This window comes from Ischnura elegans, chromosome 5 (genome assembly GCF_921293095.1).
Source record: "Ischnura elegans chromosome 5, ioIscEleg1.1, whole genome shotgun sequence".
NCBI lineage: Eukaryota > Metazoa > Arthropoda > Insecta > Odonata > Coenagrionidae > Ischnura > Ischnura elegans.
In genome coordinates this window covers 129,460,445-129,477,761 of record NC_060250.1, presented here as the reverse complement: position 1 = coordinate 129,477,761, position 17,317 = coordinate 129,460,445, and the positions used below count along the sequence as shown (strand labels likewise).

Genomic DNA, 17,317 nt, shown 5'->3' with positions numbered 1-17,317 from the left:
CGGCCTTAAAGATTAGCTCATGTGAGAATCTTACGAACGCATATTCATTTTTCAGAATTTATTCTTTTATTGATTCCCCATCTTCCTATTCTCTTTTTTTCATCATCTTTAGCCCAAAAAATATTAAAAAATATTTCAATATTAGGTTTTTGAAGTAGGCAGGAATAATACCCCGCAATGAGATAAAGGCGAAGATGTAATGCTGTAAATGTTGTTAGACCCTAAAAAAACCGTTTAAGAGTAATATCCTCTCAAAAATAACCACAGAAGCATGGGATTATGAAATATCTGATTGCATTGTATGAATATGAGGCCAGGGCAATAAGATAAAAATAATAAAAGAAGGAGATGAAGTAAAAGTCTTTGTTACATTCATTCCAATGTTTACTCTAGTGAGTTGGCACAAAGTCTTAATTATCCCTTGGCTGATTTCATGCTATAAGAGGGATATGGATCTTTCCGATCCAAAGCATAATTATGCTTTCGTCTGATGTGGTGTCCTGGACAGATTCGAAGGCTCCTTTTCCTCTCTCTCCGCATGCTTGACTTCACTTAATAGCATCCCGTGAAATTTCGCTCACCTCGCAGACGGTTTCAACCCCAAATAGAACGAAGGGGCTGTTAGCTTCGCTTGCGTTTGAAACCATCTCCTCAACCTCAATCCTACGTATTCTCATGCTTTCCCATGCGTGCTCTCATCTGAACTCCGGCCCCGCCGTTGCAAAGGCCACAAGAAGCGCCTGCAGGCCTCGCGGAGGAAGAGGCAATATTTGGAGTGTTCGCTAGACTGATTCCATTTCCAGACACTCCCGTATTTTCGGCAACAAACTTCCATTTCCTGCGTAAAAAAAAGGTACGTCAGCACACCATGATATTCGAATCGTAATACCTCACGGTGATATTGCGCACAGCACTTGGAGCGAGGCTAGGTTAGGATCTGTCAACACTATAGTGCTATCTATTTCTTCGTCATCATCACCATTCAATAAACTGACGCTTGGGTATACGAAAATCTGTTTTGATTTCTCTCATCTGCCAAACTTTTCATATTTAAGTGATTCTTCTCTTTTATCTCCATATTATTTTGACCTACGTAACTTATACTTAAACGTTAGGTAAAAATTCATAAATTTTAACAATAAAATGCAATACTTTGTTAAAATAATAATAAGACGTTGTTTTTCCTAATTTACGTGGGAGTCCAAATGAAAGCCATTATCGGAGAGGGCCATAATCTTACTCTGATTATCTTCCCGTCCATTTGTTCTTCGGGGATTGTCTTCATCGGATTCATTTAAAAAAATTCCTTCTTGATTATTTGGCCAATTAAGTTGGCCCGTCCTCCTCTTAAGGTTTTTAAAAGAATTCTCTTTTCTTCCACTCTTCTAGGCACTTAGTCAATTCTTAATCGGTCGATTCATTTTATTTTCATGATTCTTCCGCATCACCACATCTTGCATGCTACCACGCTTGACTTCTCTGTGCTATCAATGGCCATGCCTCGCTCCAATTAAGAAACAGGCTCCTGCCTACTCGGTTTTATTTTGGGACATGAAAGCCTGATGGAGTAAATCGTCCATGGACAAGTGGAAGACAAGAACGGAAAAAAAAGACCACCAATGAAATATATGGAACATCTAAGGAAGGATGTGAAAAAGAAGAAATACGTTGGCGTGAAAAGATTGGCTGACAGAATTAATGAATGGCGAGCTGCGTCAAACCAATCTTAGAAGTCTATTGACCAGTGATAACTTTTTCATGCTCTTCGTCGCGAGCACAAATACTCCTTTCACAAATTAAGAATAAAATGCGATCCAAGTGGCAAAGTGAATGAAGCAGAATTTGTGTGTGGCATGAAAAGATAGGTGATGACGTAAATAACAATTATTCCTCATTGAATCACTCTCACCCAGTTTCAAAATGAAAAATAATGTACGTGAGAAATGTAAATGACGTCAGAACGCGGGGGTTGTGACACATTCTCTCGTTCAGAGAGTATCAATACTTAGTGATAAAGTATACACTCGAAATAGAGTAAAATACAAGGAACAAAAAAAATACGGGTCCCTTCATCTTTCAAACTCCATTTTATACGAGAGTTTATAAAAAATGTCATAAAGAAGTCCATTTTTGAAGTGATATATATTACGAATGAGTCGATTCTTAATACCTGGGCAAGATATCGGAATAGAGAATCAATTTTCGAAAGTAAAATCCGATTCCATCTATTCCAGAAAGATAATTATTTTGAAAACTGGCAATAGGCTTGGGGCATAATGCCACACACCTGGGCCAATGGGCACTATACATTAAATTAACAATTTTTGTCTAAAAAAGTTTAAGCTTTTATTATTACTTTAAACCTGAGGATATATTTCCATAATTCTAATTCACCTTTTTTGGTAAATTTACTCTGTGGGCCGCTTAATCGCCTTTGTTATCTTATTCCATTCAATTCCTAAATTTTAATGACAGCAATGCTACCGACAAAGCATTATCCCACCTGCAAGCATCAAAAATAATCGATGAAATCGAAAAAATAACCGGAAACCTATTTGAATGAATCGGAATAAAATAGAATCGACTCATCCCTAATATATATATCCTTAGTGAACGCAACCCGTTTAAACTAGATAGTAGTGTTGCCAATCTTGCAGGACCATAAGGTGCGTCGCGTTGACTACTACATCGTGATAGTGAACCAAATTCCTAAGGTTAAATGAGTGCCCAAATTTAATTGAAAATTCTCTTCATTAGGTATATGGGGTTATTTATATGCGCTCACTCAACTGCAGATCTACATCTGTAATCTGTAACTCTACACTTTTTAATGTAAAGGGACTGATGGGAGCCGGCGAGTTGTAGCATAGGTGCAGTGATGCGTCAGGAAGCCAGAAATACTTTTCCTTGTATGCAGAAGGTATTACTTGGAATATTCCCACTTCTCTTCGGCCAGGACATAAATTCCCTCTCCCCCATATATATATTAGTCTTCCTACCAGTTTTAAGAAGCCACCTTTTCTCAGCTGAGAGAGGCAGCTAAGCATCCCTTTTTCCCAGAACTGTCACACACTGGAACCTCGCATCCTTTATCTTGGCCCTTCTTCCCTTGGGACTCCTATTTTTCCAAGAAGATCGATTAAAACGTAAAAGCCTTTATCTCTAGGAAACGTATGTATTGACACGTTCATTTAATTTATCTCTCAACTCGTGCAAATTTAAGTACCTACATTTCTATGACTTTCAGGTTAACTCTGCAATCATTAAGTTTGGAATTGGTATCTTATAATTACGTTAATACCTTGCTGCAGTGGGCACTAATATTATCACCCTCTTTAAAGACTCACACTTTATTTTATTTTAACTTTTCGATTCTGTTTGATGGTTTGACACAATGATAAACAATCATAGAACCTGGAGTATACACATATTCATCTGTGTACCGGAAGTAATCAGCAAATTGACCCATGTTAAACTCAGTATTTCTCCCATTCCTACGACACACCTATTATAAGTAGTAATGTCCAATGTTATCGTTGTAATTACAATAACACAGATGTATTTCAATTATCAAGGTAAAAGTATTTTCTATATTTTTAGTTGCTATTACATCGCCCATTTTCGATACTTTAAGACTCAATTAGAAGTTGCCCATTGGTGAGAACCACAGGTGTAAAATCATAAATGTATTTTAATTTTCTCGGTGCACCTACAAAGAGGCAACTTTGAGTGAAAAAATAACCTGCGAAAAAATAAATAAAAAAGTCTACATTCTCAATTTTTCGGAGGAGGCGTATCTTACCAATTTACCAATAAAGTGAGAATTTTAAATACGCGACGCTTTTCCTAGGAACAATATCAGAGGTCAATTCATCAGATTTCTGCATGGCTTAATAGTCGGTATATACTCTACCGTTTGTGTTGACAAATCTTGCACCGCTTGTCAGACAAGCCTTATTAAGGCAGTTGGACGGAATACACAATGTAGAAGGTGACTTAACATATCACACGGCGAAAAGTAAGTACTACATGAGAATTTAAACGCGAAAATTGCTGTATTGACTAAAATAGGAGCAAATTGTGCGAATAATCATAAAAAATCTGCAATAAAAAACGATTTTTCTGGCTCAAAATCCATGTTTTGAGATATTATTATGGCAGTACTGACAAAAATGAAGATTTAATTTTAAGTAAATATATTTAATAAATCCAAAGGCACAGAGTGACGGGTGGTATATAACCTCATTTTAAAAAATTTGGTTGAATTTTTATTCATATCCCTTTCTTGATATTACACGAATATTCGATATTGCATATGAAGCTAAATATCGAATGCTACTATCGAATGGTTTATGACATTACGACGTAAAACATATCGATTGTATTCGACGGGTGGTTCTATCAGGGGCACTCAGCAGCTGCTAAACGTGACCTAAAATAAGTCTCATTCCGATAGGAAATCGATGATGCTGAAACACACGGACCGAATGAGCGAAAGTCATTATCTAGAAAGCATCCATTCCGAAACTTGATGGACGAGAGGCGTGATGCATTAACGTGGAAGGTTTTACATAGCCATTATAAAGGGTGGGCCTAAAAACAGAAAGATCGGTGCGCAGCAGAAGAGAGGCAATCAAGACAAGCATTAAAAATGGGGAAACTAAAACTGGAAAAGGTGAATGAAATATTTTTTTTAGGAAGCAGAATAATCAGCGGATGAGAAGACTTAAGAGAGAAAGAAATTTTAAGTACAATTCCTCAGTTAAGCGACCATTCCGCCAAAAATGATGGATTTAAATTTAGACGTAAACTAAATCAAAGAAGTAAGGAAACAGATCAACATAATTTACCCACCAAATAAGCTTTTCCGTGGCCGAGAAATATGGAGGAAGACACCCACTCAATCAGTGACACAAGCCCGAGGTTGGTTTGGTTGGTGAGGGTAGAGGTCACCCCAAACTACTTAACATTCACATTAATTCATAATCAAACATTCAGAGTAAGGAGGCCGATTGCTATCCTCGGGAAGCCTCTCCATTTGAAAATATTGTTTTAGCGGTGTCCGAAGGTCGCATCCGGGATTTGAACCCGAGACCAAACCCTCATGCTTCTCTTATTAAAAGATCATCATCCAAACTCTTTAGCCACTAGACTGCCACACTGCCCTCGGCAATGAGATACAAAGGAAGGCATTGGCAGAGAAATCAAGGATATCGATGTCTAAGTTCAAACAACACCTATCTAAAATTCAGCCGGTTTGAGACATGTATCCTAAACAAAGTGTAATAACATTAAAAAATAAAATACAAGCAAAAACAACTCTTTGCTTGCAAATGATTGCTTCTTTTTCAGTTTTATGAACTTTTGGTTTTAAATTTCAGAGTACAAGTAAAAAAAATGATCGTTTTTATGCTCTCCTGATAGTTTGCTATTTTTGATATACTTGTTGTTAGAACTTAGCCATCTTGAGACATGATGGCCTGATGAAGACAATTGTCGAGGGACAAGTGGATGGCTAGAACAGAAAAGGAAGACCTCGAACAAAATATATGGAACAAGTGAAGAAGGATGTGAACGAGAAGAAATACGTAGGTGTGAAAAGATTAGCTGATAGAAGAACTGAGTGGAGAGCTTCGTCAAACCAATCCAAGGATTGTTGATCAGTGATGATGATGAAACATAAAGAGGTCCGTCGAGCCACGACAGCGCAGCTGGAAACATAAGTAGAATTGCATATCATTGAAATATTGGTTTAAAAAATTGCTGCTTTTAAACGTGGCTATTTAGAACTTAAAATTAAGGAAATAGGTAAAATAGAATGTCTACAAGTTAGAGAAAAATTTTTGTCATCATTGCACGAGATTGATATTTGACTCCACTTCAGCTTGAACCACCTTAATGGTCTATGAATATTAATGCCTAAACTCTGCTATTGTTAGGCATACACGATGATATCAGTTGAGAAATCAAGGTTGGACACTTTTGAAATGTGGTGTTGTTGAAAAATGTTGACGACCAAATGGATGGATCGCGTGAGTTATACCATGAGGAAGTTGTAAGATGAGTAGGAGAGAGGTCTTTTGTAAACCACTGGTACAATTCGGGACAATTAAATCAGCCATCTTATGAGACTCTCTATTGGAAACTGTCGTTGAAGAGCATGCGTGGAAGGAAAGAATAGCATTTGTGTTGCATTTGTGACTTATACGAATGTACTATGATTGTTGTGAAAGAAACTTTATAACTGATTATTTTAGGGTTAATTTTGTGAAACCTTACCATTGTGGAAAATGAAACAAATCTTTTCAGGTTCACTAATATATTTAAAAAACCACGACCCGGGTGCTTTTTTTCCCTACCTGGTTGGTGACATGGCTGAACTGGCAATTTACCCATGATATGAAATCCCGATCGCGCTCCTTCAATAACGTATATTAGTTAGCCTGAAAAAGTTTCTACCATTTTCCGTTGAGAAACTTTATATAATTACAGTACAGTTTTCTAAATGACAGTGTATGTTTCAAACGTTTGATCTTGTATCAAAAGAGAGGGATAATCCTATTAAACCTTTCGTTCCTTCAAATATTCACCATTAGTTTTGAGATCATGAAAAGTAATTTGGAACTTTCCAACGCCTTCCAACGATGTAAAACGTCTGGGCTGATTAAAATTGGTATTTAGCTCACAAAGAATGTCACGGGAGAGGCACTGTAATGTGGGATTAACAACAACAAGCAAGAATATATAGTTCCATTTGGAAAACAGTTCCACGATTAAAAAACCTTAGCGCTTACAAGCGTCGATCAAAATCAATGCGACGAGACGAGCGGGAAAAAAATCAAAACACGAAGGCCGATGTGACCTTAAGGTCAAGGATAAGGATGGGTTGGGAAAATTTCCAATAGGTGCCTTTCCTCGGAATATGGGACTGGAGCTCTATAGATTGCACTACCAACACTACTCTGTCACCAAGTCAAGTCGTCGCATTATCTTCCGCTACGGGAAAGGCGGTGTCCGCCATTGATACTGTCGGCGCAAAAAAAAAAAAGGTAGAACGCTTAACCTTAAGCACTTGTAAGAAATTCTGCCGAAATACCATAGGGTCGTATTATATGTTGTCTTACTCATTGTTTATCCGACGTCAACAATGAACCATTAAGCATTGTTTAAACGTAAAAGTTTAGTTTCTACGGTCGAAAGAGCGAAGAAGAACGCGCGAAAAACTATGAAAACGGTGAATCGCTCGTCTTCATCTTGTTAAGGGCAAAATATTTGATTGGTTCATTTAATTGTATTTTCTATAGAGAGAACAACATTTTCGCAAAACAAATATCTTTTTAAAATTTAATTTTACTCATCTTTTGATTTTTTAAATGGCTGAAAGGTAGATTTCAATTCCCGAGGTGTAGAAATGTACATAACTGTTGAAGTTTAGTATGCTGAAAGAAAAAAATATTTGTAAATTCTTCATGTAAGGAAATGTTTATATTGTTCTTGTAACTTAAAATAGACCAAAAATATGAAAGTCGCCATTTCAGTAGTGTGCATCCCCGGGGGGGACTGGTCGTAGAAGCTAAAATTTTACGTTAAAACAATGTTTAAGAGTTAATTGTTGTAGTGGAATAAACAATGAGTAAAATGATATACGACACGACCCAATAGAGCTTCGGCAGAAATTCATCCTTACTAATGCTTAAAGTTACGCTCCATGAAATTTATGGGGAAATGGGCGAATAAATTGTTTTTTTATGTTAACTGAACGTATGAAGATTTTTGGGCGTTCAAGAGGAGTTTACATGTTTTCCAAAGCCAATAGGAATCTAACTACAAAAAATTGAGGCGTGGCAATTATGGGAATATCGGAATTGAAATGAAACCAATTATGAACTGATAACAACCGTCCGCCAAAAGTGATGTATCGTAGGTGGTCTGAGACAATGGTGGGATGAGACAAAATTTCCTTCGTAGTCATTAATAGCCAATATAGAAATATCTGTACTGGGCTACTTAAAATTAAATTTGTTCCTCACACCTCAGATAACTTCTTCGTAAAGATTTGATCTTGAAAGACATCTTTGTAAAAGTTAATCATAAAAACGCTTAGTCATATTTAAATCTTATGCTATCATCGTGATTAATCAGATCATAGAGAATGGACCTGTGTCAGTATTTTCCCGTTTCCCAAATTTTAAAAAAAGAATAAGAATTCACATTCAAGAAAATAGCGAGATAAAATTTGCAAGTTTGAGATAATGGAAAATTTTGATCAGGGCTAGTTTTAATAAATCTGAAGATTTCTAAAATAAATAAAATTAATTTTAAGCGAGCCATCCGCCATCAAAAATACCGACAAATCGGGAAGAATGTGTCTTATAAAGCCGCTGGCTCTTATAACTATTCACGAAGAAACTTTAAAATACTTACAGAAAAGTTTTCGCGGCTTCAACGATCCCAATATAAACTATTCTGGTTAGTTGCAAATGATAATTAGTACACCAACATTGACACGGAAAGGGCCCTAAGGTTAGGATGTTGAAAATCTAGTTCAACCGGAAGAATACCGAAAAAAAAACTTCAAAAAAGACAGGTCAAACGGGAGGTAAGTGATGATTGAAGTAGCAGCGACGTTTGGGAAATAAAACGGAGTAAAATTAGAAAATAGCACATCTAAAAGGACACGCTTTCTTTCAAAGCTTCTTATTCCTTCAAATAACCATAATTAGCACCAATGTCTTGAAAAACTAGTTAGGATATTTGCAACGCCCACCCAAAAAGTTTGATATCAAAGGCGGGAAAATGTTAATCAATGAATAGTAAAGTTTTAGTCTAACAAGGGGAGACCACGTACTACCTTGCTCCGCCTTTTTCAAAGCCGTATTTTTTATGGCCTTCGGAGAGGTGATCACATCTCTGAACTAGTAGTGGTTCCGTTGAATGGGCCTTAGTTTAGCTGTAATTAATTAATTTTCATGCGGTACTTTTCACAAGCCGTATATAATTCCAAAATATCGCATTTTGTAAGCTTAATTTATTTATAAGAATTATTAGAATGGGGGTATTGATTAGTATAAGTATAATTTATTCTCACGTATTCCTGCATTCAAGTTACGGCTGAAGTCTTCGGGAATTCACAAATAAAATCCTCGAAGTGACCCAGTTGAGGAGACTCGGACGACAGGCGACTCCGTGACTCGAATGAGGATTTACACGTGAGGAGAGAAATGTGCTCACGCCCTCGAGTCGGATAGAACACGCGTCTATCTCAGACGACGACTCTTGAGAGAAGCAGGATGCTTCAAGAGGGAGAGAGAGATGAAGAAGAAGAAGCAGACGCTCCTTACATCTCACGTATAAATGCATTCATGAAGGGGGGAATAAAGCAGGCGTGCATACGCATAAGGGAAAGGGTGTGAGGGAGCGTGCGAAGGTTATATCCGTCACTCACCGCCATCGTAGGGCAGGCCTTGGGGCGACGATCCTTCCACGGGGCTCCGGAAACCTGTGAATAAGAGAGAAAAATATATATATGAGAATGTATGGTGCTCAAGTAAAGGCGACGAGGAGCGAATTTGGGGAGTGGGGGGGGGGGGGAGAGAAGATTCCTTGGAGACGGGATAAGGATAGGATGGATATTGGAGCAGAGAGAGAGAGAGATGTGTATGGTGAAAAGGAGAGTTTGAGAAGGTTTTGCGGATGGAGAGAAATGGATAGGGATAGCGATGCAGGTAAAGGAATTGGATATGAAGCGAAGGGAAGAATAGCTTACCACTCGTACGGAGATGTTTATTTATGAAATATAGAAAGGTAGAGATATCGACCAACTGCAAGCACCTAAAGGAGTAAAATATACACATGAGGATAAGCAGTAAAGTTATACAATTCGTACGAAATGTTCTTACGCGTCGAGAAAGATATGAATCTGTGAAAGAAAAGTTCATGTCACTTTAAACACGTTCCCATTTTGTTCTCTTTATGAAATAACGATGAACTACAACGGCTATTATTTAATAATATATTTATTTCAGTAGAGTATCCAAAGAGAAGAGAGCATAAATAAGAATCTACTTTCAGATTAGAATACAAGTATAGAAGTACAGAACACAAGTTTCTCAATGGGAGCGAGAATTTGGCGTTAGTAGCTGGGGATAAGTCAAGAGCGAAATTACATAATAGTGAAGGACCAGATTTAAAAATTTACATGAAAAAGGAGCAAATCAACTGCTATTTGGGCCTCAACGTTTAAAGGAATATTCAGATAAAATGTGCGTAAAATTACTGATACGATCGTTCGAAATATTATCTTATTTTTTAAGGAAAAGTTCAAGATATCGATATGCATAAAAGGTGAAGTTGTGCCAAAGGTATAACTTGGGTCGACGCAAACTATGGACCGCGCAGTAAAAATATACACACATTCATTCGCATCTAAATTAGCATTCAAAACAGCAAATGTAGGAATAGTTGTGAGATTGTTTTTGGATATTATAGGTGGCCAGGTCTCATTGCACCATATAACTAAGCCATCACAATTCTCTAGTTTCATGCACAGATTTGTGTCTATTTATTTCAATTTTTCCACCCTTGCACATTAAGAATTATTAACGTATTATTAAGTTTTGCCTTTGAATAAACGTGCACGTATTTTTAAGTTATTATGTACACGCATTTCTTTGACCGCGTGGTGTGCATGTGGCGATCCTCTTGAATGCCGGTGATTGGTCACCCCCTGCCATACACCCTAGAGGTGGCTCGCACGGATTATGTAGATGCGATCAAAAATTACCCATAAAAATGGATAATTTCGGTCAACTGTTTTATTTCAGGAAAATTCGGATGACTGATCAGGGGAGCCGCTGAGAAGTAGCGTCATCATAGCGGCGAACAAGGGCGAAGTTCCCTTCGAAGACCTCAAACGCCCTTCTTTGGGTCGTTGGCTTTTACTTTCAAAGTGAAGAACATCGTTTAAGTTTACGAGTGAAAGGGACACTTCTTGCAGAATGTGTACCCGACCAAACCCGAGGGAACATAAAGAAGAAAGAGTTTCATCCACCTACGTGAAGCCGAGAGATTCTATTCCTCGGCATTAAACCTCCCTCTATAGCCTCCGATTGAAAAAAATGACACGTCTTTTGGAAAAGTGCCAGGGCAGTGAGGTGGTTAGATATTCTTTTCAATGCCCTAACCCTCGTTTCTCCAGGCTAACCCATTTTTGCTTCGACAAGGGAAATCGCTTTTGTGGAGGCTTTTCTCTCGCGTGGGAGGAGAGAATAACGAATTAAGGACCTGACTCCACGGGGGAAAAATAACGAAGCTCGACGGAATATTTAAAAGCAGCGCAATATTCAAAAGGGACGAGATGTTTACATAAGGAGAATGGAGTGAAGAAAAGGAAAATGATGAGGCGCAGAGGGTTTGTCTTGGCTAACGAGCCATAGATTAATGATATTTAAAATTAATTAATATTTAATTTATTACTATGTACATAGAATTTCAGACACCCATTCCTAGGATTTTAGATTCGCAACTTAATGTCTTTATGTTCACTGCAAAGTAACTTATTCTTATTTTTCAAAAGTCATTCTATTCAAAGTAATTTCAAACTTATTCTTATTCTTAGTAACTTATTCTTCAAAGTAACTTATTCGAACTTATTCAAAAGCTATTGGTAAGAGGAAAATTGAGCTAGTAAGAGAAACTTTAGGGGATAATAGAGAGTAAAAGCATCAGAAGCTGTACACTTTACTGCCTTAACAGTTTGGTTATTACTGCTTTAACAGTTACATATTTCTATTACGAGTGGAATAATGAATGTTGATGATCCATCCTAAATAATTAGTATACATTAGTGCATCTAAATTTCCTAGTCATCATTATTTTCTTAATAATAGGTACTTATCTGCATTAACACGTTCCCTGCCACGCGCCGCCATAGGGCGTCTCACATAACTTCAAATCCGAGTTAGTGAGCCGCCATATGGCGTCTCGCATTGCTGCTGGAAGCAACTAGTGAGACACCAATGGGCGTCAAAGTAGCGTTTTCGTTGAATCATCAAGCGACGTATAGAACTTGAAATTTAAGCTACATTTCCTAATGCACTGATGAGACAGTGTTATCTTCTATTAAGGGATGGTATTGGTAACACATTTCAGCTCGAATTTCATTTTTTTTTCGCCTTCGGTTTCTCGTGTTTTTTTCGGGAGTGGCATATTTTAATGGCTATATCATTCTATGTTTCAAGTGGAATCTTGAGGTATTATATCTCCACACAATGTTTCAAATTGCATTTCCAGAGCTTTTTTCCCTCGCGTCAGTTGTCGCTCATACCTAACCGAGTGAGGAGCGCATCAGTATACCAAAATTATTCGCTGTGTCTCTGCCTTCGATACGGAATTCATTACCAGTTTTGTGAATATATCATGTGTACTCCGTCACGCATTATTGGGGGAAAGAAACGTTTTAACGAAGAAGAAATCGAGCGTATGTTTCATTCTGACAATTCGGCTTCCACTGACGACCTTGAAGGATTTTCTGAAGGAGACACCGCTAATTCAAGGTGTCTGAGGGGTCGTATGAATCCTCAGAGTCAGGTAATCTTTCTTCTTCTAATACAGGCATGATTCCCCATTCGATATATTATTCACTTTCTAATAATTCCTGCTGTAATGTTTAGATACTTCTAGTGAGGTGATTCATCCCACGCTTATGGAAAGAAAGCTTGGGAGATAAGACTCATTTTGTGGGAACCATTAGGAAAAATAGGAAAGGCCTGTTAAGAGAAATAACGATTGCTAAATTAAAGGGAGGCATTTCAGAGCTATGAAAAACTTGTGGAGCTACGGTAAAGAAATGGAAAGATCAGCGCGACGTATTGATGATCTTCACCACCATCAGATCAGAGATAATCCCAACGGAGAAATAAATCGAAGAGGGGAGGTGGTTACTAAGCCATAGATGGTGATTGAGTACAATAAAATAAAGGGAGGAATTGACATTGCCGACACCCTTTCGTCGTATCACTGCACCCATCGAAAAACAGTAAGGTGGTACCACAAGGTGGTGGTGGTGGCCGCTGATGCTCTTTTTGGAACTTGCATTGTCAATGCTTTTATACTGTGGAATGAAACACGGAATCCAGGTGCCCACATGATCTCTCTCCAGCAGTTCGGACGATAAATTATAGAAGAATGGCTGCATATTCCTCGGGATTCTGTTGATAGGGTCTAAAAAAATTGACGCACTACCTGGTGAATACAAATAACACTGAAGGAAGTCTTCAAAGTCAGGTAATTTAGAGTATAAAATTATCATTACATAAAATTGAGAATTAGTATTTTTCGCACTATTTTTAGCGCTGTTTCTTCATTTTAGAAAAGCCCGTGTTGGCTGTCGCGGATGTTACAAAGAATTCACGCACACGATGAGCCGCAAAGTTGCCCTCGGTAAAGCCAAACGTGTTTCTACCAAATGTATGATCTGTCCGGACCAGCCATACCTATGCCTCCCAAATTTAAATCATTTCACTAATCATCTCCGAATACGATAGCAAATATTATTAAAAGCATAATCAACAATTAAAATTTGTTTTAACATTATTTTCAATCATAGATTTTGAGTGTACACTAAAACGTTGGAACGTATATCAAATTGCCTGAGCCGCCAAATGGCGTCTCATCAAATTTTAGGCATTGTCAAAAGTGGGGAGACGCCATATGGCGTCGCACGTGACTAAAGTTACAAGCGATAGCGCATCACGTAATGAGTGTAAATATACCGATAAATATCAGTAAAACCCGGAGTTAGGCTCAAGATCATTATTGCCGTTTGGTAATAGGTTCGAAAATATTCGCCTGGCACACGCGGAATGACAGCAGAATTCGGGCCCGGCAGCGAACGTGTTAAAATAAGGTTTAATACAGAATTATTAGCATTAACAGAGTCCTCTAGAGCGAGTCATAACAATGGAGTGGAGTCGCTGTTCGGCACATCACTAATAGCGGCCTGTGTTGAAGCAGACGCGTAAAGACGTATAAAGTTTGTTTTCAATTTTCTCAAGAAAGATTAGATTAAATAAACAATTCATCACAAATAAACATTTATAATCAGTCCTTAAATGAGTTTCATTTTAATTCCGACGTTTCCATAGTTTTCACGTTTCAAGTGTGTGTATTTTGGAACTTTGAAGCCTCCAGAAAACATGTCAGCTCTTCTTGAATGCCCGCCAAGCTTCATATGTTTTTGTTTGACCGAGACCGTTCTGATTTCGAACATTGTATGTCTTAATGGCACATTTACAAGCCCAGAACACACTGATCAATTCGAAACATGATGCTATTACTTTATTTAGCCCTAAACCTTAGTTAATGACTTTTTCCTCAAAGAATTGCCTATATTTAACATCCTCCAGCACAAGCTTGATTATACGAAACAAATAACATCCGAGAATCTCCCAAATCTAGGAATTTATAATGAGTCATTTCAATGCAAAATCATGAACTCATAAATTGTTTCCGTCATTTAACTTTATAAGCTGCAAACGCTAACAAGTCAGCTTACACCGAAGTATTTTCAAAGAGTGCAGATCATATGAAAGCATTGGGCATAGATGTGAGTACGTAGGTTTCCGCGGTGTTCAGGTTCCAATTTCTCCATGTTTCCGGTGCAACCGCGTGGGTTTGTTGGTGATGACAACAGTTTCGCTGGCACTGCTGCCAGCGTCTTCAGGTCGAAGATGATTGGGCATAGATGCTCAAGCCATGGTCGGTTTCAAATGTCGTTTTTGTTGAAACTATGTTAGTCCATGAACATTATTACGACCTGCGCCGACTACTCCTAATAGTGTGTCAACGTTACGTCTGGTATTACTGCAACTTAGGTTATCAGCATTGACACATCAATTATACTGTTTTATCGGTCTTGAAGCATTTAATACCGTTTTTAAACAAAATAAGGGAAATAAATATGTTCTGAATGTATCTCTGAGCTATTAACGATATAAATGATAGTGACATCTATATTAATTAATTTTCAGCCTTCATTTGGACACTACCGAAAACACACCCAGCTATACATCAGCGATCCCCTAATATAGCAGTCAACAGCATACGATTCCACTTAAGGTTTGATATTGGCATATGTTTATAACATAAAAAGATACTTCACCTAAAGCAAGGACTATCCATGCTTGCATATGGTAGGCAAGAATTGAGAGAAAGTCAGGTTTGATAAATAGGGATTTGGCCGAAACAATGACACAATTTAATCACGAGCATAATATTTTAATGACTTAAAGCAAATTTTACCTCTTTCAAATAGCGTACATCCGTTCAATCACAGGATCAACCTTATTAGATTGCATGGAGAAACATAGACTAAATCTCACTCCGCTGCATATCGCAGAGATGTCTGAAAAGCACTTAACAATAGTCGCTGTTTCTTTTCATTAACTGTCATCTTTCATCTTCTGAACAAAAAGACTATCGAGAGAGAGGCTCAAAGTACAATAGATTCATAATCTCACACTTCATCTTTTATCCAAATGAGCCAAATGTTGGCCATCGCCAAAGTTCGCGACGGCAAGTGCTTTTAAAACTTTCCAGCGTTTTCTGCAGCCGTCGCATTGAGATCCTCATTAATGGAAACGAAATAGGACTGGCATTTGAGCAAAAAAAGAACCTTGGAAGTTAATTTTCAGACGCCAATGGAGACTAAACAACGAACTCGTACCACTGCACTTCAAAATGGAAGCAGCAGAAATACTAGCTAGAGAATTTCGGAATTCTTCCATGTAGGATGTGCGCATTGCAGATAGCATCAATTATGCCGTGGAGGAAAAAAGGGACGATGAAATTTTTCTCTTTATTTTTATTTTGCGGGAGGTCAGAATTGCCAGAAAGCGTGCATTAGGTCGCCGAATAGGTATGTTTATGCTGAGTTGGGAACCATGAGGGATCCCAAAAGAAGAAATCGCCGCTGCAGCAGTCACATAAAAGAGATGTAGCCAGATCACGTATGAGGGAAAAATGCTGCCTTGGTTTGTCGCAAATTACAGGAGTTCCCAACCATATCCACTACGTTATAACTCATGATGATAAAAACGATTCAATACTATATCATAATATTCATCAGGAGTAAACAAACAAGGGTGCCTCTAACGCAAACCATGTGGCTTATCAGAAGGCTCCACACTCATGCAAAATGCGGAAAATAACGAAATGATATACGCAAAATATACTTAAAAATTACACAAAAATGCATCACGTTAGGTCTTGAGAATATTATGCATAGACAGTGGCGCCGACTCCATGGGGCTTGAGGGGGCCCGAGCCCCCTCAATAATTCGTTATGGGTGTGAGGAAAAAAGTGTCAGGCTTGCCGATTTTCCTCGGAGAATCCAGATATCGAGATTGGAGTTCTCAGTGTTCTAATGTTGATCATATGACTCTTCTAAAATGCTTAAAAAACTTAAAACTCAGTACTTATAAAATTTCCCGGAGAAAGATCCCCGGTTTGGGCCCCCCCATTATTTTGTGTAAGTCGGCGTCCCTGTGCATAGATAATACGTCAATGCATTCAACATATTGAAACCACAGTATTTTTAAAACGCAGGTAGTCATGGCAAATATACTGAACGTATCCAGTTCGAAATGACTAATTACCTAAAGTAACCATGCATTTACTGCTTTCTTTAACTTCTGCCATCTCTTAAGATCACTCAGGTGATTAATAATGCAATTATAAGCGTGTGTTACATAGTGTTGTGCTATTATTATATATATGCATATAAAATGCAATAACTGTATTTTACCAAAACAGGAAAATGCTATTTAATTTTAGAATACCTGGAAACTACCAAATGTATACAAATTATATAAAAAAAACGATAAAATATAAATTGAAGTGCCTCGAAAATGGGGCTAAAATATAAAGAGGACTACTTTCTGACAATGATATATGAAATCATAGCTACAATTTAATTTTGTGACAGCCAACTTTTTGCGATTGACAAAATTAATCTTGGAAAACCTTAGGCTCTGAGAAATTTTATTAAACATAAGCATTAAAAGCCAGATTAATTAAATATTAATTCTCATAGAGTCAACAAAGATAATGCAGGCTTTCCATGCGTGGAGCAGTTTGTCCAATACGCAAATCTAATTACCCTTTCCTTGACCAAAACTCGTGCAACCAATCCAGTTGACTCGTCTACATTGCACAAACGATCACAAATTTTATCTCCGGCGATCACGGGCGTGTTTAGGATATTTTTCATGGGATCCAAGAGTGTACATTCGTTTTAAAAATTTAGGAAGAATAAAC

The 17,317-nt window shown here is 37.7% G+C and overlaps 1 protein-coding gene across 1 annotated transcript in view; it reads right to left on the bottom strand.

Annotated features, from left to right (window-relative positions):
• The window catches only part of LOC124159780, a 777,878-nt gene that overhangs the window by 399,714 nt on the left and 360,847 nt on the right, over nucleotides 1–17,317 (bottom strand). The window contains exon 2 of the mRNA XM_046535698.1: nucleotides 9,446–9,499. Within this exon, the coding sequence (XP_046391654.1) occupies nucleotides 9,446–9,499 (54 nt within the window). The remainder of the gene's footprint in view (nucleotides 1–9,445; nucleotides 9,500–17,317) is intronic.